General features: G+C 49.6%; 3 protein-coding genes, 1 long non-coding RNA gene and 1 other non-coding gene across 5 annotated transcripts; 2 read left to right on the top strand and 3 right to left on the bottom strand.

Annotated features, from left to right (window-relative positions):
* Positions 1-3090: 3090 nt before the first annotated feature.
* Positions 3091-9947, top strand: ccdc65 (coiled-coil domain containing 65). Its single transcript, XM_063485386.2, has 9 exons — positions 3091-3310; positions 7160-7321; positions 7723-7890; positions 7977-8146; positions 8289-8439; positions 8514-8672; positions 8936-9154; positions 9228-9353; positions 9523-9947. Exons 2-9 carry the CDS (start codon positions 7193-7195, stop codon positions 9787-9789), a joined length of 1389 nt encoding a protein of 462 aa, XP_063341456.1. The 5' UTR covers positions 3091-3310; positions 7160-7192; the 3' UTR covers positions 9790-9947.
* A 107-nt stretch (positions 9948-10054) lies between these two features.
* LOC135933621 (uncharacterized) lies at positions 10055-10740 on the bottom strand. The gene is made up of 2 exons (XR_010573853.1): positions 10403-10740; positions 10055-10253 (listed from the first exon to the last, which is right to left on the bottom strand). It is a non-coding gene; the product is annotated as an uncharacterized LOC135933621 (long non-coding RNA).
* A 510-nt stretch (positions 10741-11250) lies between these two features.
* Positions 11251-11323, bottom strand: trnaa-agc (transfer RNA alanine (anticodon AGC)). The gene has a single exon. It is a non-coding gene; the product is annotated as a tRNA-Ala (tRNA).
* Positions 11324-12876: 1553 nt separating this feature from the next.
* On the top strand, positions 12877-13980 carry LOC134635823 (heat shock protein beta-11-like). The gene has a single exon (XM_063485403.1). The coding sequence runs from the start codon at positions 12931-12933 to the stop codon at positions 13579-13581; it is 651 nt and encodes a 216-aa protein (XP_063341473.1). The 5' UTR covers positions 12877-12930; the 3' UTR covers positions 13582-13980.
* Positions 13981-16438: 2458 nt separating this feature from the next.
* Positions 16439-22309, bottom strand: fam53c (family with sequence similarity 53 member C). Its single transcript, XM_063487944.2, has 4 exons — positions 22263-22309; positions 20607-20664; positions 19440-20437; positions 16439-19016 (listed from the first exon to the last, which is right to left on the bottom strand). Exons 2-4 carry the CDS (start codon positions 20611-20613, stop codon positions 18720-18722), a joined length of 1302 nt encoding a protein of 433 aa, XP_063344014.2. The 5' UTR covers positions 20614-20664; positions 22263-22309; the 3' UTR covers positions 16439-18719.
* Between the last annotated feature and the right edge of the window lie 167 nt (positions 22310-22476).

Below are 22476 nucleotides of genomic sequence, written 5' to 3'. Positions count from 1 at the left end.
AATAAAACGTTCAGTAAAAACAACCACAGCCCTCACCTGCTGAGGCCCAAAGGCACACCGGCAGTCATTAGAGTCACATTAGAAAAAAAAACATCTCCACATCTGAGACTTCCAAGAGGAGCGTGGCAGGAGAACATGGCCTCCCCTCTCCAGCTGTTCCACTGAAGCTGGCACAGGTGAGGATGAACTCAGATGTCAAGGATGGGTGTTGATGATGTCACAGAGTGCTCACAGGGAGGCGTGGCTTCTCCAGGAGCAGGTCCGGTGTTGCTGCTGCAGGTTTAAACTCACTGAACCTGAAAGTAATGAAACGTTAGCGAGCGCCGCCGGGTCACCTGTGCATCCTTGTTCCAGTCTGAGAAAGATGTCCGGTCACATTCACAGCTCCACATTCAGGTGAGGTCTAAGGGATGTTACCTGTGCAGCAGCAGCCTCTGATTGGTCTGTAAGCTTTGCCTCACTGTTACATTTAAGCTTTAATGACAGCACACAGGCTGAGAGAGGAGGAGCATGAATAAACAGGTGGGTGCACAGCAATGTTCCCTCTAAGCTGCGCACGTGCGCAATTGCGCACTGCTGCCACGGTCTCTGCGCACAGAAAATCTGCGTTGCGCACAAAAAAAAATCTAACCTGAATTGAAATTAAAATTAATACTTTAACAATTCTGTTTTGCAGTGTTAGTCAGTAAGTGACTGGCTGCTCCTGTATGGGATTAGAACGATGCCACCTTATCCCATAGTCCAGCCAATGATGCGATTCACATTTGTATATACGCAGCCAATCAACGTCGTTGACAGGCTATGACAGCGTCCTTATGTGCCGACACCGGAGTTTTAGCGGCGTGGCTGATGTGGAGTGAAGCCACGTTAATGACAACGTGTACAACCATTGGATATGTGAGCAGGACAGACGAACAATTGATGGAAAAAGTGTGGACTTTATACCAGTTTTTAAATTGTGTTGATCGGCCACGTAAAACCAGAGTTATGATAAAAATATCTGCAATGTTTGGTTTTACTATCCTTGTTTATATTTACTGCGGGAAGAAACGGTAAAAACGGCGTTTGATAAGAAAAAAGGCTCGAAAGCGCTCTCCGCATGTGAGCAAAAACAACCCCCCACCCCCCCTCTCTCTTTCCTATTCGTCCAAAAAAGTACCATGTCGACCAATCAAAAAATGGTATGGCAACGTGGCATCTAGTTGTTAAGAAACGGGGGGAAGTTTTAGGAGTGACGGCGGGGTTTTGAGATGTGAGAGATTTGAGACGTTTAGCGCAAATCTTGTGTAGTTAGTGTGTAGTGTAGTCAATAGTTTTGTTGTGTGTGTCAGAACAATGAATGTTACAGGTGTTACAGGAGTGATACATCTGCTGTCAGGCCTGCAGGTATCAGGCTGTTGTTCTCCTTTATCTCATAGTGGACACAAATTATTTTTTGGAGTGGCACAAATAATTTGTGTGGCATCAGATTTGATGCAGAACAGCTGATTGTTCTGTAAATAGTTTGAAGTGTTTATTTAAAAACGCCTTGGCTGCATTTAAAAAAATAGCTGCAAAAAACTTTGTTGTTTGCCAAACTGAGTTACTTTTTTGAGGAGTAACTATATAATTAATTGCCCAGCATTGGTCATTATAAACTATATTTTGCAGACAGAGAGTTACAGACTCTCTCCCAGACCACAGACTCATAATACAAGTCAGAGCTTTATAAAAAGAAAAAAGAAAAAAAAAGAAAAAAGAAAGTTGTGTTTTCGAAATTGGAGTTCAAGTTATTTTTACTTTCAGTAGTGTTAACATACTACACAGGCCAATGGCTAGATTTTTTTTACATTTTCATTGTAAATGGGCTAAAGCAGTTTAAAAGTAGTCTAACATAAATGTAAATGCTGTAATTTGATTATTTTAATAAACCATGTAACTTGGATGGATTAGATGCTGGCGTGACCACAGTGCACACGTCTGATGTCGCTCACAGTGGTCCAAGGGATCGCTCGGGGAGTTTGTGTGTTCGCTCAGACACGTGAAAAATTAGAGGGAACATTGGTGCACAGGTAGAGTCACCACCTCAGTTCCACAGCCTATGTTAGCAGTTCTGTTAGCACTGCTCTCCCCAGGGCTGAGTGCTGAGTGACAAGCACACCTGTGCCCCCGCTCACCACAGTAGCACCATCAGGGGTGGGGATGAGTCTGCCGAACGGGACGAGGTGGAGCGGCTGAAGGCGTGGTGCAGGGACAGCAACCTGCTCCTGAACACAACCACGACCAAGGAGACTTCAGGAAAAAAAGTCATTGAACCACTTTACATCAGTGGGGATGGTGACGGACACGTCGTGGGGGTGAACACAGCAGAGACTTTATTTCCTGGTGTCCTTCTACAGAGAGCATCCTGTGCTGCTGGTTTTCCAGCTGAGACTGGTCAGGGGATCGTCAGCTGATCTTTACCCCTCTGGATGCACGGCAGCGCTGTGTGAGGAAGGCAGACTCGTCACAGCGCGCTCATAATCTGCTGCTGCTGTCAGACACCAGGACTGAGCAGCAGCTGTAATCCAGTGTAACAGCGTGGATGTGCAGGAAGGTTTGATTACTCTGAATCAGTGTTCTGCCTCTTTTTTATATTATTCTTGTAATTATATTTAAACTTTTCTCGTGACACAGCAGGGACGGGACTTAATCTGGTTGTGCTTGTTACCATGACAATAAAGATATTCTGATTACACTGCTGTCCAACATGGCTCCCGCTCTGCTCTTATAGAGATGGTTGTGAGGTTAAATAGTTGTTATGTCGAGGCTGATTGGAGCAGGTGTGGGTGAAGGAGGAGTGAGGACGGAGAGGTGAGCGGGTGGAGGCCGCCTCCGATGCTGCTCAGTGACAGGGCTGGAGCCTCTCACCTGTGCGAGTGTGCCAGGTGTGAACAGCAGGTGATTTTCTGCTGTGTTTGATTGGTTGGTGCACAGGAGCTGTGTGACATCATCGCTGCGGCCTGATCTGGAGTCCTCTGATACAACCTGAGTGATGACGTTTAAACTGAACAGCTGATCAGCCCAGAGGAAACAGAACGGAAACAGGAAGTTACGCAGCAGGTTGTCATGTCAACAGAAACGCAGTCATTCAGACGTCTTCGCAGACTCGGGTGTTTCAGCTGTTTCCGGTCGTTTGGTTTTAGAACAAGTTAAATTTAAATTCTTCTTCTCCTAAAATATCTGCAAACAGCTGACGGCTGCCACGTGACCCCGGCTGACGCTGTTGCTATGGTGACGGATCGCAAACACGGAGGTCACAGTCGCGGGTCTGCAGCGGCACTCCTGAAAGGTAAGACCTGAAGTGTCTGACCTTCACCTGCGCCCACGTTAACGGGAAACCGGGGCGACGTCACTGCGCGCGGAGCAGATCAAAGAGCCGCTCGGCTGACTTTGAGTTAAATATAATTACATTTGGAAACGAGGGTCCACGAGCTGTGATCCAGACACGGCCCGGCCTGCACGCGCTGCTGCTGTTGCCTAGCAACCGCGACACCGCAGACGCTCAGGACAGAAATTTACTGCAGAAGCCTGAGTGTGGGCGGGGTCACCTGTGATGGTTTACCTGAGACAGGAGGACCCGTCGATGACCAGCCGGTGGTGTTGTGGGCGGTGTTAATGACTAGGGCTGGGTATCGTCACTGATTTGAATCGCGGAAATTTTGCCTCAGACAGTCAGAAATATTATAATTCTCATCATTTATCAGTATTTTTATATCTATGAAACCAAAGCTGACACTGTGAGACTTGATCAGAGGTGTGAGCGTCACAGCAGAGGCCTTTGAGTCAAAGTCTCTGAGGATAAAACAGACAAACATGAAGCAGATGTTCCTGGCCTGGATTTTTATAGCAGATAACCTCAAATATTCTGCAGTAGAAGAAAAACTGAAGAAAACCATGAATGAACATGTGAACATGACCTGATGCTGCTGAAGCAGAGTTACAGACACAGCTGAGAGTTTGCAGCGTGGCATCATTTTAAAAAGTTTATATTTCTTCAGTATTGAACAGCAGAAATGAGACTTTCATGCTTCACCAGCGGCCGACAGCGCTGTGAACAGCGGCAGACTGGTGGGTCACAAGCAAGCGAACAATGCAGAAAACAGAGACTTGAGACGGGAAACTGAGAGAGAGAGAGAGAGAGAGAGAGCTGTGCAGGAAGTGTGATTTTTATCGTGCTGGAAGGAAAGCAGCAAAAGTCAGAGTGAGTTCATGACGATGTTTATGTGAAGCGTCGTTTGGATCTTCTTCTGCTGCTGGTTCGGTCAGTTTTGGTCTGAGAGAGACAAAACCTGCAGCTCAGACTCCAGCGCAAAAAAAGACGTGAACACAACGTGCGAACCCGACGCATCAGAATCTGCGAGCTGTCGGCTGACGTGCGCTTTGTGTTTACGTCTTTGTGCAGAATCTGCTCTGGTTTGCTGTTTTAGCTGTTTGGTGTTTGTTGAAATTTTGTGAGCTTTAACCTGAGATTCTGGCGTTTCTGGCAAAATAAATTTGTATTTAAAAATTGATTCAGGATTTTAATGAATCGATTTTAATTGGAAAATCAATAATCCAAACCCAGCCCCACCCCTGAGTACAAACAGCAGGCAGGAGGAGAGCACGCTCTCCACTGAGGAGGGGAGAAGGTCAGCAGCAGCTCCTGGTCCAGGTTCTTCTTCCTCAGGACACGGAGGAGGTGCAGCTGCTGGGCCTTCTTTACCAGGCCGATGGTGTCGTGGGTCAAGGTGAGGTTGGTGGAGATGTGGGTGCACAGACCTGAAGGTGGAGTAATAGTAAAGTAAAATTTTATTTATATAGCACCTTTCAAGATAAGATCACAAAGTGCTTCACAGAAGCAGAAACAGACATACAACCTCAAACAAACAAAATCAACCAAAGCAAGTTTAAACAATAAGTTTGAACTGCTTTTTAAAAGAGATGACTGAGTCCACAGATCTCAAACTCAAAGGGAGCGAGTTCCAGAGTCGCTCTGTCACCTTCTGTGTTTAACCTCGTCTGCTGGAGCCAGCAAGTCCTGGTCACAAGACCTGAGGGAGCTGCTGGGGCGATAAAGAAGAAGAAGATGGAGCTACACCGTGCAGGGCCCTGTAGTCATGATTAGGGAAGGAGATGAACCTGTAAACGAGTCTTTCTCCACAAACGCTCAGCTTTACGACAGACACGCTTTAAGCAGCGAATGCTGTCGTTTGTCCAGGGAGACGGTTTGCACACAGGGGCTAGTCTGGTTTTAACAGGGCAAATATGATCTAAAATAGAAAGACAATAATTATTAAAAAGATTTGTTAATGAATCAACATCATTAGAAGCAGGCAGAACCAAATGAAAAACGTCAGAAAATGTAGCAGCAGTAGAGGAATTTAAGGCGCGCGAGCTAAAAACGCAAATAAAAAGACGGTTAAATATAATACAATGATGGTGTGAAATAAAACGAGGTCCAGAGTGTGTCCTTTGGTGTGAGTGGGGCCGGACACATGCTGTGTGAAATGAAACGAATCCACAATGCTAAGAAAACCTCTGGCACAGAGGTCAGAGTCATCATCAGTGTGTATGTTAAACTCCCAGGTGGACCGCTTCAAGATGGGAGACAAAGGTCACTGAACTCCTTTAAAAATGGAGGACGATACACCACAGCACAGTAACACGGCTCTTTGATTCCAGTTTGAACCAGCTGTAGTTCAAACGCTGAAAAATTTTCAACCATTAATGAGCGACAGCCAGACCTCCTCCACGACCAAAAGTCTGCGGCCGACTGATGAAGGAGCCCAGCAGAGTTCGATCAGGGAAGAACAGTCACCATCACGCTGGTGACGTTCAACAAGAACATTTTATTTCTCATAGATCGGGCACTGAGAAGCGCCACGCTCAGCGAGGAATAAGTCAAACCATAACCGACACCGACCCGTGTTAGAGGACGTAGAAGCGGTTCGATCCGTGACGATCATAGATACCGCTCGCTGCTGAGGCAGCGGGCCACATGACCGGAGCGTCTGGATGAACTCTCCTAAGGAAACACGAGCTCATACGTCCAGGCCTCGCAAAACCCAGCAGGGACAGGGAAGACAAATACTCCTCCGAACAAGCAGTCTGAGCACAGGTGACCAGAAATGCTCGAGCCGCTAATCCTCGTCTGAAGAGCAGTCTGGGGGGGGGGGGGTCAAGATCTCTGTCTGAATGAATAAATAAATCTGAGTAAACTCCCAGATGATTAAACATGAAACTATTTAGCTGCACATTTAACTGAAATGAGTAAAGAAAATCAACAGCCTATTTATGCAAGATAATTCATAATTCTATTGGGGGGGTTATATTGGTTGGGTCTGATTATTGGCGGGGGGGTCATAACCCCCCTGGAAATTACGCCCCTGCCGGCTCTTTTACCTCTCCTCCTCTGTGATTTGCGTGGACCCGAAAGAGTCTGTCAAAAACCCAGACACCGACGGCGGAGGAAGAAGAGATATCCAGGTCGACCACAGAGGAGCGAATAGATGTCAGAGGATCACGGCCTCACGCCGCCGACGCAGGAAAAGGAGAGCAGGACAGAAACAGCAGAGCGAGGGAAACTGCAGCAGCAGAGGTGATACTGAGGTCAGCCTGTAGACAGGCGGAGACAGAATCCACCTGTTCTCCATAAGGTTAAAAATATTTATTACAAGAATCACCTCAGTGACACACACACACACACTTCTTTGTGTTATCATCACAGCACAGCCGGCCAATGAGCTTCCAGAACCTTCCCTGTAATGTCACAGTTTTGTGTCAGCCCACAGTCGAGCTCACACGTCTGCTTCACTTCCTGCGGCAGCGTTTCTGTCTCTTCTCTGATCTCACAGGTTAAATGTGTCGTTAATCTTCACACTGACGGGAAGGACAGCCTCACCTGTGCGGCACACCTGAGATCACTGCATGTGCACCCTCTCCTCCAAATACGCTCACTTCTGACTGAAACACCAAACGGGCAGCAGCCGGCGTGCTAACAGGGGGGAGGCTACTTCCATCTTTTATATACAGGCTGGTTTGGGGTCAGGTGGTAACTCTGAGAGGAGGAGCTTAAACCCGATGAGCTCATGTTTGCAGGTCTTATTTCTCACAAATACCCGTAGGAGCTAACATCCTTCTCCACCTGCTGTCCTCTCAGCGTGACGAGGAGACGAGGAGACGAGGAGGCATCATGCCAAAGAAGATGAAGAAGAGCGTGGGGAAGTCTGACGAGGAGAGACAGGTGCACCTGCAGCAGCGCGCTCAGGCTGAGGAGGAGCTGATGAAGAAGAAGGAGGAGACGCTCGGCCTGTTCCTGAAGGTGACACAGAGGGAACACCTGGATCACTGTAGGGGGCGTGGCCTCTTTGACTTTCTGCTGCTGACTCTTGTTGAACACCTCACACTGTGTGTGTGTGCGTGTGTGTGTGCGCGTGTGCGCGTGTGTGTGTGTGCGTGTGTGCGTGTGTGCGTGTGTGTGTGTGCGTGTGTGTGTGTGCGTGTGTGTGTGCGCGTGTGCGTGTGCGCGTGTGTGTGTGCGTGTGTGTGTGTGCGTGTGTGTGTGTGCGTGTGTGTGTGTGTGCGTGCGCGTGTGTGTGTGTGCGTGTGTGTGTGCGTGTGCGTGTGCGTGTGCGTGTGTGTGTGCGTGTGCGCATGTGTGCATGTGTGCGCGTGTGTGTGTGTGTGCGTGTGTGTGCGTGTGTGTGTGTGTGCGTGTGTCAGGACAAGCTGCAGAAGGAGCAGAGGAACACTGCTGTGAACCTGCTGAAGCTCCACGACGGTTGGAGGGCAGTCCTCCGCCAGACCAGGGACGCCGAGCTGCGCCATGACATCATCGTGCTCCAGCAGACATTTGAGAGGACGCTGGACGACCTGGACAGCATCGTCCAGGTGCTCCGCCCCTCGCCTGTGCTCACCCCTTCTCTCCCACTCTCGTCTTACCCCGCTGACCAGACTCCTGCCCGTTTGTGTTGCAGAAGCTGGTGGGCGACGTGCAGGAGACGGAGCGCCAGGAGGCGCACATGCAGCGCTGCCACCTGCACCACATGGAGGCGCTGTGGGCGCTGCAGGCCGCACGGCTGCAGGGTCTGCAGCAGCAGTGGGGGCGTGCCCTGGAGGACGTCAGCGCCAGCGTGAGCTCTCAGAGGTGAGTCGTATGATCTGCTCGCTCACCTGCCGTCAGCGCCTCCTCCAAGCCTGTGAGCTAATGTCAGAGTCACATGATCCTGTGGCCTGAAGCCGGTGGAGCTGTGCTGACCTCTGACCTCTGACCCTGTGTGGCGTTTCAGGCAGCAGATGTTGGAGCAGTGTCAGCAGCAGGAGTTCCAGCTGCAGGAGCTGACCCTGACGGCGGAGTTGCACAACACGGACGCCATGAATGACATCAGGATGCTGCTCGAGGACACGCTGGCAATGTACGCGTGCTCTCTGGAGGAGCAGGTATGGCGCCGGCCCGTGGTCTCCCTCTGCCTCTCAGGCCCGTCCGGCTGCGCTGACTCCTTCTCTGTGCACAGGTGGCTGCTCTGGAGGGCAGGGCGGAGGTGAGTGACGCCACCCAGACGAGCTTAGAGCATCTGCAGAAAAGCATCGTCAAGGTAACGCAGCTTGAGAAGCTGCTCGCAGACAACCAGAAGAAGATCAGCGAAGACTTGAAGACCACCAAGAAGCTGGAGGTCAGTGCGCTCACAACACCTCCACCTGTCTCTGAGCCCCGCTCAGACAGGCAGGTGTGTCACAGGTGTGTCACATCCACAGTCAGCTGACCCGGGTGAGCCAAACACAGTCCTGGAAGCGAAATATCAGTCGTTCAGGCCACGCCCCCTAATAAAAAAGTCCTAATATGATGCATGCCGCTGTTTGAAGGAGGAGTTTGTCTGTCGCCTGTAAATGTGTTTGTTTTACCACGGACTCGCTGTCCTCGCTCACTTCCTGTCAGGACGCCGTCCGCAGGCTGAGGGAGAAGATGATCTTCAGCAAGGCAGAAAACAGCTCGATGGAAGAGGACCTGACCGCCACCATAAACGAGCTCAACTGCAGGTCTCACGCGCTCCGGGACCACCTGACCCAGTCGCACACAGCGGCAAGGAAGAGGCTCACCGAGCTCACCGTCCAGGGCGATGCCGCCGCCAAGAACCTGCAGGCCGTCGTCACTAAGGTGAAGCCCGCCTCACCTGTCTGCATCACCTGTCGGAACTGCTTCTCACCCTCCGTGTGCTCCGCTGTTTCAGGGCGAGAGGGTTCTACGGGCCGTGGACATCTGCCACCGGCTGGAGACGCAACACGACATGTTACTGACATCATCATCATCATCATCACGCCGCACAGACGAGTGCAGACAGGACACGCCAGCAAAGGTAGGCTCCGCCCTCCCCAACCTGTGTCCTTTTATTTTCACTTTAGCGAGCTCCCAGGTGGGACTGCAGCTTCTAAAACACGTTAAAGCACAGCGCCAGGAAGTTCCTCCCCCACAGGTACAATATGGCCTGCAGACAGTCGTCAGCTCACCTGTCCATCTGTCTGCAGGACGTCTGTAGGTTCCCAGAGCTGCAGCAGCTGCGGCGGAGCCGCAGCGGCGCTGTGCTGCAGCGCGAAGCTCTGAGGAAGCACAGCGAGGAGCTGAGGAGCGAGAACGAACAGCTGCAGCTTTTGCTGCGTCAGCATGACCACCACGCCCACTCGTCCCCGCTCCACGTGGCCCAAGCTCCAACCACCACCAGCACCACGCCTGCTGCGATGGGTAGAAGCCGCGTCACGGTCATCGAAGCTGCCCACGCCGTCTTGAAGCGGTGACTAATTAAAATGTGTTCGCCATGACGACCAGCAGGACGACTCCTGATGTGCTTTGAGCTTTCTTGCTAAAGGGGCGTGTCCATATATGGAGGGGCCGGCCTGCAGTGTACTTGAGTACTTTTAGTAGAGTCTTGTATGAAAGTATTTGTATGTTCTCCAGTTTTCGAGTGTTTGCTGCTCTGATTGAACTTCTCGGTTCGGCGTTAGCTCGCTCTACAGACGTTTGTCTTTTATTTTGGGTGATGAACAGAAATCTGTGTTAAGCCTTTTTGTACACTCCCACCACCAGGGGGCAGAGTTTCAGCAGGAAGTAGCCGCTCACCTGTTAGCATCCAGGTACCAGCTTGGATAAACAGGAAGTATAAACAGTCTGATATAAGCTTTTCCTGACGAGGTTTTGGTCTCAGCCGCTCTCTTTGGGGGTCTTCGGGTCATGGCTGTTGGTCGGCCCCACAGGTGTGGCTCTGAATAACATCCAGCAGGTAGCGCCACATACGGCGAATTAAACACGCAGAAAAGAAGAGAGAAAACATGACAGTGAGCAAAAACAACTTTAAAAAGGTGAGCTTAGCAAAGGTGACTCACTGACCTGAGTGCCTGAAGTGACCCTCACCTGTGCTGCTGGTTATCGCTGCTATCGCCTGGCAGGTGAGGGAAACGTGATCTGCAGATCTTTTCATGGTTTGTGGTGTCGGGTTTATTTCGCATCAGATGTTCTGACTGTGATGGAGGGTGGAGAAGTCACAGGAACTGTTTCTGCTCTGAGCCAAGCAGTTCACCAGCTGATGTTTGCAGGTGAACAGCGCCCCCCAGTGGACAGCACAAAGAAGTGTTTGAGGCCCGCAAACCAAATGCAGGAAGATGGTTTGGACTTGTTTTTAATGAAAGTGTCTGACTGAGGAATAAATAAAATCTTCTTATTTGTTGTGTTTATAAAACATCTGAATAAATGTGCAGTGAAAGAAAACCGAAGGAGCCAGCGGGGGGATTTATTTATTAACTGTTTATTTTCAGTATTTATTAATGCATCGTCCATCTTTTATTTTCATATTCAAATAATACTTTATTTACTTTTTTTGGTTACTTTTCCCATATTTTTTTTAATTTAGCTTTATTTTATTTTACAACTTGTTATATTTAATTGTGTCATAGTAATATTTAATACTACAAATCTAAATAATATGAAATATAAATTCTTTATTTAAATAAATAATTTAAATTCCACCGTTTATTTACAGAGTGCTGAGTCACAGCAACAGCGGTGCTTCAGACTGTGAGCCCACAGTTACAATTATCCACGCAGTGAGTTATTTACCTCATTTCTTATGTACCCCACCTGAGTGTTTTTAATGTAAAGTGTACCTGAGCTTAAACGCAACCAAACCGAAATCCACGCGCGGGTCAGAGTCCAAAGGGCGGCACAGATCCACAGGGACTAAAACACGGAGGAGTATGAAAATGTGGAGGATGCGGGCATCGATCCCGCTACCTCTCGCATGCTAAGCGAGCGCTCTACCATTTGAGCTAATCCCCCGCTCACGGCAAGAGTCCCGGAAACGTCCTATTCAAAGAGCTCAACGCCACGTGTTAGCAGAAGAGCTGTCATGTGATTAGCTAGGAGACGGCTCATGTCGACGTCTGATTGGCCGGGAAACAGCAGGGTGGGAGGAGCGGAAAAATGATGGCGGTGACAGCTCAGTGCGATCTGCTCAGAGGATAAAGGCGGAGGCTGACGTCACTCAGCAGCGTTTTAAACTGTGAGCTTCAGCAGAGACGGTTTAAAAACATCCGTTTAACAGAAATACGAACAGAGGCGTCTGAAACACAGCAGCTGCTATTAACGCAGTACATCATCATTAAACGTTAGAACAGGTGAGCCCAGGTGAGCCCCAAACAGCTGGATGTACGTCACAGTAATGTTCACGCTGATGTCAGCAGAGCCGAGCTGAAGAACAAAGAGCGTGACCGCTGCCTGTCTCAGTGTTGGCCCTGAGTCCAGCTTCTCTGCACCCTTATTACAGTTTTACAAACACAGCGTGTCCTTGAGTTATGGGGACATACATGTGTTCACAAAGCAGCAAAGTGGGGACCCAGGTATGGTTACAGACAGAACAGGTCCCCACGAGGAAGATCAGGGTTATGCAGTGTACGTCTTCAGAACTGGTGGAAACTCGACTTCCTGTGTGTGTGTGTGTGTGTGTGTGTGTGTGTGTGTGTGTGTGTGTGTGTGTGTGTGTGTGTGTGTGTCATCTATCTGTGTCAGGTTTAAACTTTCTGAGGACATTTGGCCCCGTGACCCTACATGGACCGTTACTCAGTTCAAGCTTGATCATTTTTGCTTATGACATACAGCTCTGTGTACTTTACCTCATACAGTTGTGATTTTCTTTTTCACATTCTACATTTCCCCCCATAAAGTAACGTTTCCTGTCAAGTGAGGACCCTCTTCTCATAAAATACCAGCTTTAGTATCATGTCAGGACTAACCCATAAAACTGGGTCCCTATATTCATATGGGGACTGTTTTTGCTGTTATAAAAGCAGATGATTACATGTAGAAACTTCAGTCTGATGTTGGGACTGTTTCACACGACTAACACGACTTTTCTTATGTTTGGACGCTTTTCCTGGGCGACTTTGTTTTTGTACAAAGACTTATCACCATATCTAATTTTAGGTTTTCTTTATGTTTTTCATTAGAAATAATGAAAAGGATTATTTCCATGTTATTTCCCATGAAAATAAGCCTTTATTCATATGTCCTGTTTTTGTGGTGAGTCATGATTAATCCCCACAAAGACAGACATACAGGCGTGTGTGTGTGTGTGTGTGTGTGTGTGTGTGTTCAGCTGCCACATGCCAACACGTCTCAGCTTTGTTCTATTTCTGCTGCAGGACTCAGTCATGGTCTTTATACAGCAGGTGAACACACACACACACACACACACACACACACACACACACACACACACACACACACACAGGAATGTAGCTGGAACTTTCCGTGGGTGGGTGCATGTGGGCGGTGGTCAGTGTATATAAACAGCAGGGAGGACGGCCATCAGGCAGACAGACTTGAGACTGAAGCAGCTCGTCACAAACCAGCAGCAGCACCACCACCTCCACCTCCAGGATAACAGGATGTTGTGCCCCAGCGTCTTCCAGCCATCCCCCGCCGCCATGACGCCTTTCCTGGACCTGCACTGGCCCGTCCGCAGCCTGTGGCCCGAGACCCGGCCGCTTTTCTACCACATCGAGCGGGAGATGATCCATCACATGCAGGAGATGAAGCAGAGCATCGAGTTCATGGAGAGGCTGCACCAGAAGATCTTTGAGGAGATCGATCAGACATCCTCCTGCACGGGGGTCTTCAAGCCCATTGCCTTCCAGGAGCTGGGGAGGGACGGCACCACCTTTGCCCTCAGCCTGGACACGAAGGAGTTCTCCCCGGAGGAGCTGTCGGTGAAGCAGGTGGGCCGCAAGCTGAGGGTGAGCGGCAGGACGGAGAAGAAGCAGGAGGACGGGAAGGGCTCCTACACCTACAAGTGCCAGGAGTTCAGGCAGGAGTTCGACCTGCCGGACGGCGTCGACCCCGAGGCCGTCACCTGCTCGCTGGTGGGCGGCCAGCTGCAGATTCAGGCACCACGGGAGAACCCCGCCAACGACGGGAAGGAGAGGATCGTCCCCATCAGCTTCACCTCAGCCCCGGCCGTCACCGCCTCCTCCTCCAGCGCTGCAGCAGAGGGGAGCGGCACCCCCACCTCAGAGAGCACCGCCACAGAGAAAAACTGAAGCCTCCCAGCAGTCTTTGGTCTGTAGTTTTACGGGAACGTGGAGCTTTTACACTGTTTGTAATAAACTGTCAAGTTTAGCTTTCAGCGATGATTCATCACCTATACGTGAACAGAGTGAAGCGCCTCCGTCTCCCTGGTGTAGCTTTATCTGCCAGACGGAGGCGACATGGAGCTGATCCCCCCCCGCACTAATACTTGGTTAAATGGTCCTTAGATATTTGCACCTTGCCCAGATACTGGTTTCATCACCGTTCTCTGCAGAACTGGTTCTTTTAAACTGGTTGGTTTGTCTGGCACACGTTTTCTGTGTCAGGGCTGAACACACACCTGTGTCTGAGTTCCAAACATCTGGCTGCTGATTGAGGTGAAGTTAAAGAACCTTCAACATTTCCCTGACATTTGCTGTTAATCCATTTTTAATAAGAACTGAACCTGCATGTGCTTCCTGGACCGTCCATGAACTGGCGGCGTGCTCCTTTAACCTGTGACTGTGAGCGAATAAAGACACGAGACACCAGTTTTTCCCCTTTCTTTGTAAAATAATTCTCAATAAACTTAATTTATTCACAAACTGCTTTTCAAATTGCCATGTTGTCATTTTTTTAATCACATACAATAAAAAACATTTTCTAAAAGACAAGAGATGTCCGAGACTCTCGCTAACTCTGTACAGGGCTCCTCCTCCTCGTCACGGAGCTTTTCTCACTTTTTTTTCAAACACGATGCGTTCATGACGACAGTCTCGCCGCGCTCAGACATCAGATTAGAAATATTAAGAAAAACAGCAGAAAATGAACAGAAGGACTAAAAATGTAACAGCTACAGTACACGTTTCTTTTTCTTCTCTGTTAGTTTCATCTTTTTTTCTTTTTAATGTTTACAGAATAATAGAGTATGTTTACTTAAGGCTTATGCTGAGTGTTATGGACCAATCAACAGAAACAAACCAAACCAGGAGGCGGGTGGGCAGGGTGTGTGTGTGTGTGCTTTCCTATGTGTGTTACAGGCACACAGTATGAATTTAGGGTTTTTCCTTTCACAAGTTTGGGAAAATTAAGCTGTAGCCTTGTTTTTCTTACCTTCAGCACTGATCAGGACTTTCTAAGTGACACCTATCACAACTTTAATCTCATCTTAAATCAGCGGTTAAACATGTAGCACCACGGCGTACCTCTGCCAATTTATTATCGTGTCACAGGCGTTTTTCATGATCGTTAGGTGATTTAATCATCTTCAATGAATATATCCTAACATCTTTAATGAATAAACGCTATTTCGTAATGCAAATTCAAGTTCATAATGATTGTTTAAAATCAGTGACTCCCAAAATGCAGACTGGAGCCCCCTGGTGGGCTATGAAGATATTGTAGGCAGGCCGCATCATTAAAAGAAATTCAGTTTGAAAATTACAAGTGTGTACAGTAACATATTCATATAATAATAATAGAAGGCTGTTTGTGATATTAGTCATTAGTCTCGCCTAAATTTATGGCTCTTGTATTAAAGTTTGTGTCCCAGTGGCACACCTTAGCCATAAACTTTGATATGCCTGGGTAGCATTAACAATGTACAGCCAACAGCGTGTGCTATTTAAGTTTTTTGGATAAACATTTCAAGGTAATACATCACTCTTGTCACTTTATTAGGATGAGGATTTAACCTTTAGAGGCCCACGTGAGTTTCTGGTTTTGCAGTGGGCCGCAGCACTCTGGACTTTGGGAGTCGCTGGTTTAAAGAATTCAGTGAAACCCATCCAACATTTTCTAAGATTCTTGTGCTTCTATATTTTTATGCCAAGGTAACATGCTAAAGGCATAAACATGAAGCATCGGAGGAAGACGACTGTATTTCTGAATATGTTGAAAATTTGAAATACTGCCTTCATCAGTGCTAACGCAGAATCACCAGCGGATATTTCATGTGACATGAAAACGTACAAACTGTCACAAAAAGTGAAACTCTGCATTTCATCGTCGATGAGTTTGAAACCCACAAAAAAACCTATTTAATAATGAGATTGCAGCACTGCCCCCTAAAGGCAGACAGCAGTAACTACACAAGCTAAAGTGTTGCTAAAGTTTGAGCCAAACTAAACCTTAGTCTTACACTCTAACAAAACAAATAAATATTACACAGTGTTTTCAAATAAATAAAACATCTGCATCACTCTCTCAGTTTACTTCATTAAATTTACCCACATGACTTTATCAGATACTCCTCTGGCTACTGCTGCTCTGCTAAGCTTGGCTAGTTAGCGCTTAGCATTAACAGTTTGTTGTTTATGGTGGAGAGCAGCTGTTTAACTGAGATGTTGGAGCATCACAATGTTTTTTTTAATAATAGAAACAGTAAAGAGTGGACACACTAGCTTTAACTTGTTTTCTCCCCAACGTCACATATGTGTAACACATCATAACAACGTTAGAGTCAAGTCTCATATAGTTACTGCGTTGAGCTTTTGTGGGGCACACGACACAAAAATGTCACACATACAAAACTGTAAAGAATGAAGTGGACGCTCAGAGGACTGTTTTTCTTATGTTTTTGAGGGTTTCAAGTTAGAATGAGAGCAAAGTCACTTTTTCAGCCAGCGTTTCCATGTTCACAGCGCCCGATGTTTCTGAACATCCAGACTGAATCCAGACTCACAGAAATGTGTAATCGCTGTAACACAGAAAACCCTCACTGACCTATAACACTGCACCTGTAACCAAACCCTATTAGAGCACTTCGCTCTCACACTGCAGGCTTACTTGTTGTTCCTAGAGTATTTAAAAGTAGAATGGGAGGCAGAGCCTTCAGTTTTCAGGCCCCTCTTCTGTGGAACCAGCTTCCAGTTTGGATTCAGGAGACAGACACTATCTCTACTTTTAAGATTAGGCTTCAAACTTTCCTTTTTGCTAAAGCATATAGTTAGGGCTGGACCAGGTGACCCTGAATCCTCCCTTAGTTATGCTGCAATAGGTGTAGGCTGCCAGGGATTCCCATGATGCACTGGATGTTTCTTCTTCACTCACTATGTGTTAATAGACCTCTCTGCATTGAATCATATCTGTTATTAATCTCTGTCTCTCTTCCACAGCATGTCTTTATCCCGTCTTCCTTCTCTCACCCCAACCAATCACAGCAGATGGCCCCGCCCCTCCCTGAGCCTGGTTCTGCCGGAGGTTTCTTCCTGTTAAAAGGGAGTTTTTCCTTCCCACTATCACCAAAGTGCTTGCTCATAGGGGGTCATATGATTGTTGGGTTTTTCTCTGTATCTATTATTGTAGGGTCTACTGTACAATATAAAGCAGCTTGATGCGACTGTTGTTGTGATTTGGCGCTGTGTAAATAAAATTGAATTGAATTGAAAACCAACCGTGTGCGACTGGTACACCAACAGTTACACCTGCTGGGACAAACCTTCATAAAGTCCAGCAGTAACACAGAAGGAAAAGAGGCAACGTGCTCTCCAAATATTAGAGACTTGTACTTTGTCCTGATAACTTCCTCAAAATCATGGAGCTCAGGCTTCTTGGATGGTCTGTTAGTACAATTACCCACACAGCATGTCAGCACCTGTCGGTCAAAGAGGCCCCTAATAATATTAATAATTTACACAGGTGAGCTGGGAGTCTATGGCCCCGAGTAGGTTATAAGCCCCACCCCCTCCGCGTTAGCCTAGTGTGTCAAAGTGTTTGTCATTACGCCGACGTTTGTTCGCATCAGCTCGTGTCCACTCCTTCATGTGGATCGAGCTCGCTTTCTTCAACTCGTTCGCCCGAAACTTTAAACTGTATGGATACAAGTCACATGACCACCAGGACTGTGACGTCAGTGCCAGAACACACACACACACACACACACGGGTTTTCATATGCTTGTGGGGACATATAATTGACATAATGCTTACCCTAACCATAGCCGAACTGTAACCCTGACACTAAAACCACATTCTGAGTCTCAAACATGTCTCCAAAGTCGAGGGCACGGTCCCCACAAAGATATGGATACACACTCATACACACACACACACACGGGGAGTGGTTTTGGGGACAGGTGTGTGCAGCAGGAATCTGTGAACACTCAGGTGAACAACAGCATCAGTGGCTGCCGGCGCTCAGCACGGCCGCCGGGAGCCCGAACGCATCACCACGCCGAGGTCACGAGACGGGACAGGTGTGTGTATGACATCAGATTTCATGATGAAGCGATCACGCTCGATTGAATCAGTGACTCCATGAGTGTTTGGATCCATTTAAACCTTTTCTAAAGTAAACGGCGGCGCCTCAGGAACGAGCACAGAGTCGCTGAGCACCAGTCGCCTCTGTGAAACGGGACGGCGTTGTAAACGCCGACCTGCGTTTACAACGGACCTGAAGCAGAACAGATGAAATATCGCTCAGTCTACGTCCTGTTCTTCTCTAAGGTCAGAGGTCAGAGCAGGCTGAACTCCAGTCAGGTTTGTTTATTCTGACCTTGACGATGTTTTCATGCTAAGCCTCACCTGTGCGTGCTGCAGCAGAGCAGCGTTACCACAGCTCTCCTGGAGAGTCGCTGGAACTCTGAATATATTTACAAACGTATTCGGGTTTTATTCTGGTTCTTTGTCTTTTTCGTGTGATGGAAGTGATGACCCCTCCCTCTGTGGCGCTGAACACTACAGTGCGAAGTTTAACCTTTAACCCCGAGACCCCTCAGACTAAATGTTTCTCCTCGGTACCTGATCCATATTTTAGTTTCCTGAACGTCACCCGACACGTTTCGTACTCGAAAGTTTCAGGAAGACGAGCTCGGGGTTCTGTTCTGGTTTGGGTCGGCGAGGTCGGCGTGGTGATGCTGTTTCAGGACGCCGCTGCGGCGTGGCGCTCGAAGGCCTGAGGCAAGGAAACTCTGTGCCTCAGAGGCCTGACGGCGTCGGGCGACCGCGCCTCAGACTCCGGGTGAGCGTTTAACGGCGGCAGCCACATCATCACTGTCGTGTCAATCAGCTCGTCCAATGAGAGAAGGTGTTGTTCCTGAGAGCCTTGCTGATTGGTGGCAAGGAGGTGCCGAGTGTTGAGATGGTGGCGGTCCAGGAAGTGGGGATGGGGGGGTTTAGATAATTTCAAAATAAAACTAAAGAACACAGAACAGCCTTCATTTACAAATACGTCAGTTTTCTTCTATTAAGTTCAAGTCCAGCTCTGTACAGTCCCGCTCGAACACCGCCTGCTGCGCCGCCTCACGCTCGTCTGCTTCCTCCTCTCCTTCGTCGTCCTCGTCCTGGTCCTCGCGGCACTCCTCGTCGCTCTCGCTCAGCGGCCCGATGCTGGTCCTGCCCAGGCACTCGGCCGGCGAGCAGGAGCCCCGGAAGTCGCCCATGAAGGGCTCCATGCCCATGCAGAGGTCGCCGCCGCAGGCCAGCCTGCCGCCGCCGCGCTCCAGACACTGCGGGTCGATGCTGCGCGTCTGCGGGATGAAACATTCACAGCTGTAAACCTGCCGCTTGAAGTCTGAGCGTCACACAACCAACAGCCAATAACGCGACAGAGGCGGAGCTAACACTAGTTTCAGGAAACATGGACTCTCGTTTCACTGTCACGCTGACGACTGTCAGATCTACTTAAACAGAACTCGACAGACTCGATGGCGTTAAATGTTTTGAATGTAAATGATCGATCTGAGAGGTGTGGACCCTCCGACCCTCGTCCAGAACTCCCCCTGCAGGATATCTGGGAGTTTGGTGGCTTTTCTTTAGAGAAACAAATAAAGGCGGCCTGTCCAGCTCAGCGCCCTCGCTGTGTGCTTACAAATAACTTGATTGATTGGACGTTCGCCTGTCGATCTGTAAACCGTTCAATTCTTTAAAAACCAGCAGCGTGTTTTTATTACCTGTGTCATCTTGGTGAAGTCGAGGACGGGCCGGGCGCAGGGCCTGTCGGGGTCGCGGCGTCTCTTCAGACCCGGTTTGAGGAGCAGCAGGTCACATGGCTGCGAGTGGCAGCGCGGTAGCTGCGGCGGAAGGCTGCGGCGCACAGACGACGGTGTGCTGCAGGCCGACGAGGGCGAGGCGGGAACAGGGCCGCCCGCGGTCACGCCGCCTGCCAATGTGACGCAGCCAGGTGGAGGCGCCGCCGCCGCTTGGCTGGGCACTGGAGGCGGGGGCAGGAAGGTGGAGGCAGCCGAGTCTCTGATGAGCACCGGGGAGAGGGAGAAACGCCGCTGAGGAGGCGGGGGCGGGTGAAGCGGGGAGGGAGAGGAGGAGCAAGAGGAAGGGGAGGGGAAGAAGCAACAGCAGGCTCCTCCCCCTGCCGCCGCCTCACTGGGGTCCCAGGGGAAGCTCCACGGTAGCGGCGAGTCCGGCGACAGCGCGAGGCTAAAAAAGGTGGGGCTGGACGAGGAGTGCAGCGACGAGTTCAGGGAGGAGCTGGGGGCGCGGAGAGGACAGGCTCCGCCCCCCGCCGCTCCCACCCCTATACCCCCTCCCGTGACCCCTCCCCCCGCTCCCCCGTGGCACTGCTGACGGCTGACGGGCGTCCAGACCCGCGAGGCGCTGGGCCGCCACGTGTAGCGGCAGCGCGACAGGTCCTCGGGCACCGACAGCGAGCGGCAGTGTCGTTTGGGTGGTGGAGGAGGGGGTGGTGGGGGTCCAGGGCCTGGAGGGGGCACCGCCGCTCCGGGGAGGGACAGCTCGGACGCTGAGGTGCTGGGCGCCAGGGGGCGGTGCTGCGACGGCGGCTGAGAAGGGGCCCCGTCCAGGGGGTCGCCGCCCTCCTGCAGGTGAGCATCAGGCGGAACCAGCGCCGAGGGGCCGGGCGGGAAACTAGAGCTCAGCAACCCCCCCTGCAGGCCGGACTTGGAGGGAGGGCAGAGCTGCCAGTAGCTGCTCTCTGAGGACACACACACACACACACACACACGCACACACACACACACACACACACACACAGGTAAATGATTACACGCTGTAGGAACAGTACCTGAGGTAAACACACTCTTTCCTCTTACACACACATTTATGATGTTCAGGGTTCACTCACGGAAACAGGAAACACTCACCAGGCATCAAGCCATCTGGGGGCCAGCACTCTGCGAGGGTTTTTGGGTCCAGCAGGGACTGAAAGACCAGAATCAGAGTTTCAGCTCTGAGAACATAAAAATATTCCTGCTTTCCAGTTTTGATCCTGGATTTAAGCTGAAGTCAGCAACTGTCCTTCGTGGCTGCAGCTCGTTCAGTGGAGATGAGGCGACCTGCAGCACCACCTGGTGTCCACCTGCAGAACTGCTCAGAACTTCAGCTCAGCTTTAACTGAAGCTGTTTCCACACATGACTCAGGTCAGATTATCTTCAGGTGTGGTTCAGGTTTAAGGTTTGATTTAGAGTCACAGCTGCAGGGAGGAAGGTTCCTGTGAGGAGACACCGTGAGCTGTGTCAGCTGAAAAACTGAAATAATAAAATCAGAATGAATGAAAAATCACACATCAGCGGCCGCTGGTTTGTGGAAGCCGCCATGTTGCTCTGCTTTGGGCCGTTCAGCCTAATGGCGTTTTTGTACTTCATTACTCCCTGAGGACATGATGTGGTCAGTCTCTCCATGACAACAGGAACAGACTAATACAATAACACAACATGTTACAAATATAAGAAACAGCTCCAATATAACCTGTAAAACTTTATTTTAGCATAGACGACCTCGCTGTGTGTTAGATGCAGGAGTTGTACAGAGATGTCCACAGGAATGACGTCCTGTGTTGTTCAGTGGTGCATTGTGGGTAATCACAGTCTCTCACTGAGCGTGCTCCTGTGATTGGCCAGCATGTCATGGAGTGGGTGGGAGGTGTTGTGCAGCATTGTCCTTATCTTGGACAACATCCTTCTCCGACACCACCCTAACGGAGTCCAGCTCCATCCCCACATTACTGGCCTCGTGATCAGTTTATTGAGTCCGTTAACATCTGTGACCCTCAACCTGCTGTCCCAGCATGCAACAGCACAGAGGACAGCACTGACCACAACAGACTCACAGAACATCCTGAGCATTGTCCCACAGATGTTGAAGGACCTCAGAGACTCTGTGTAGCACCTTTACATGTGTGGCTACAGAAAGAGACGACCTGCTTCTGTCTGCACACAGCTGACAGCTAAACAATACCAACAGCTGCGCTAAATCTAACGTTACGCCCTGTTTAGTGTCCTAAAATCACACGTCTGTGATACACAGTCACACATCATATGAGTTTATTCACTAAGTGTCAGAGGCCACTTCAAGCAAAGTTTCACTAACAGCAGCTCTCAGTACAGATGAATGTCATCGGAGGTTTCGAGGTGACCTGGGACTAAGATTGATGACGCACGAGAGTTTCTTACTCCTGCTTTATTGCTAAGTGTTGATATCACTCAAACATGTTTAAATACAGTGTTCAGACAAGTGTGGACTTTCCACAAACAGCAGCAGAAGCAGCTGGCTGTGTCCTACAGCCACCGTAGCAGGATTATCCACGTGAATTAGGAGGAATCATCTGCAATCCACTGACATCCAGTGGTGAGATTTTACACCCTGACTTTAAAGCTTTGTATCAACGTATCCTGACTGTCAGTGAACACGTGGGCCGTGACGGCGTGCAGACTGTCGCTACCAAAAGTACACTTCCTGTCTCTGCTCTGCAGGTGTGACAGTGACCTCTCACAGGTGAGGCTACAGGTGTGCCACTCACCAGGTAGAAGTCCCCCGGCTGAGCAGGGTCGCCTTCCAGAGTCTGCTTCCTCAGGCTCTCCACCAGCAGCGTGACCACAGCATGGTGGCAGGGGACGAGGGGGGAGACAGGGGAGGGTGGCAGGGAGGAGGGGGAGGGGCCAGGTGGAGGGGAGAACGGGGGAGAGAGGGGGGAAGGAGGAGGAGGGAAGGGAGAGTTACGGCCGTCTGTGTGT

Source organism: Pelmatolapia mariae, linkage group LG10_11 (assembly GCF_036321145.2).
Source record: "Pelmatolapia mariae isolate MD_Pm_ZW linkage group LG10_11, Pm_UMD_F_2, whole genome shotgun sequence".
Lineage (NCBI taxonomy): Eukaryota > Metazoa > Chordata > Actinopteri > Cichliformes > Cichlidae > Pelmatolapia > Pelmatolapia mariae.
This window is presented reverse-complemented; position numbering and strand designations above follow the sequence as displayed.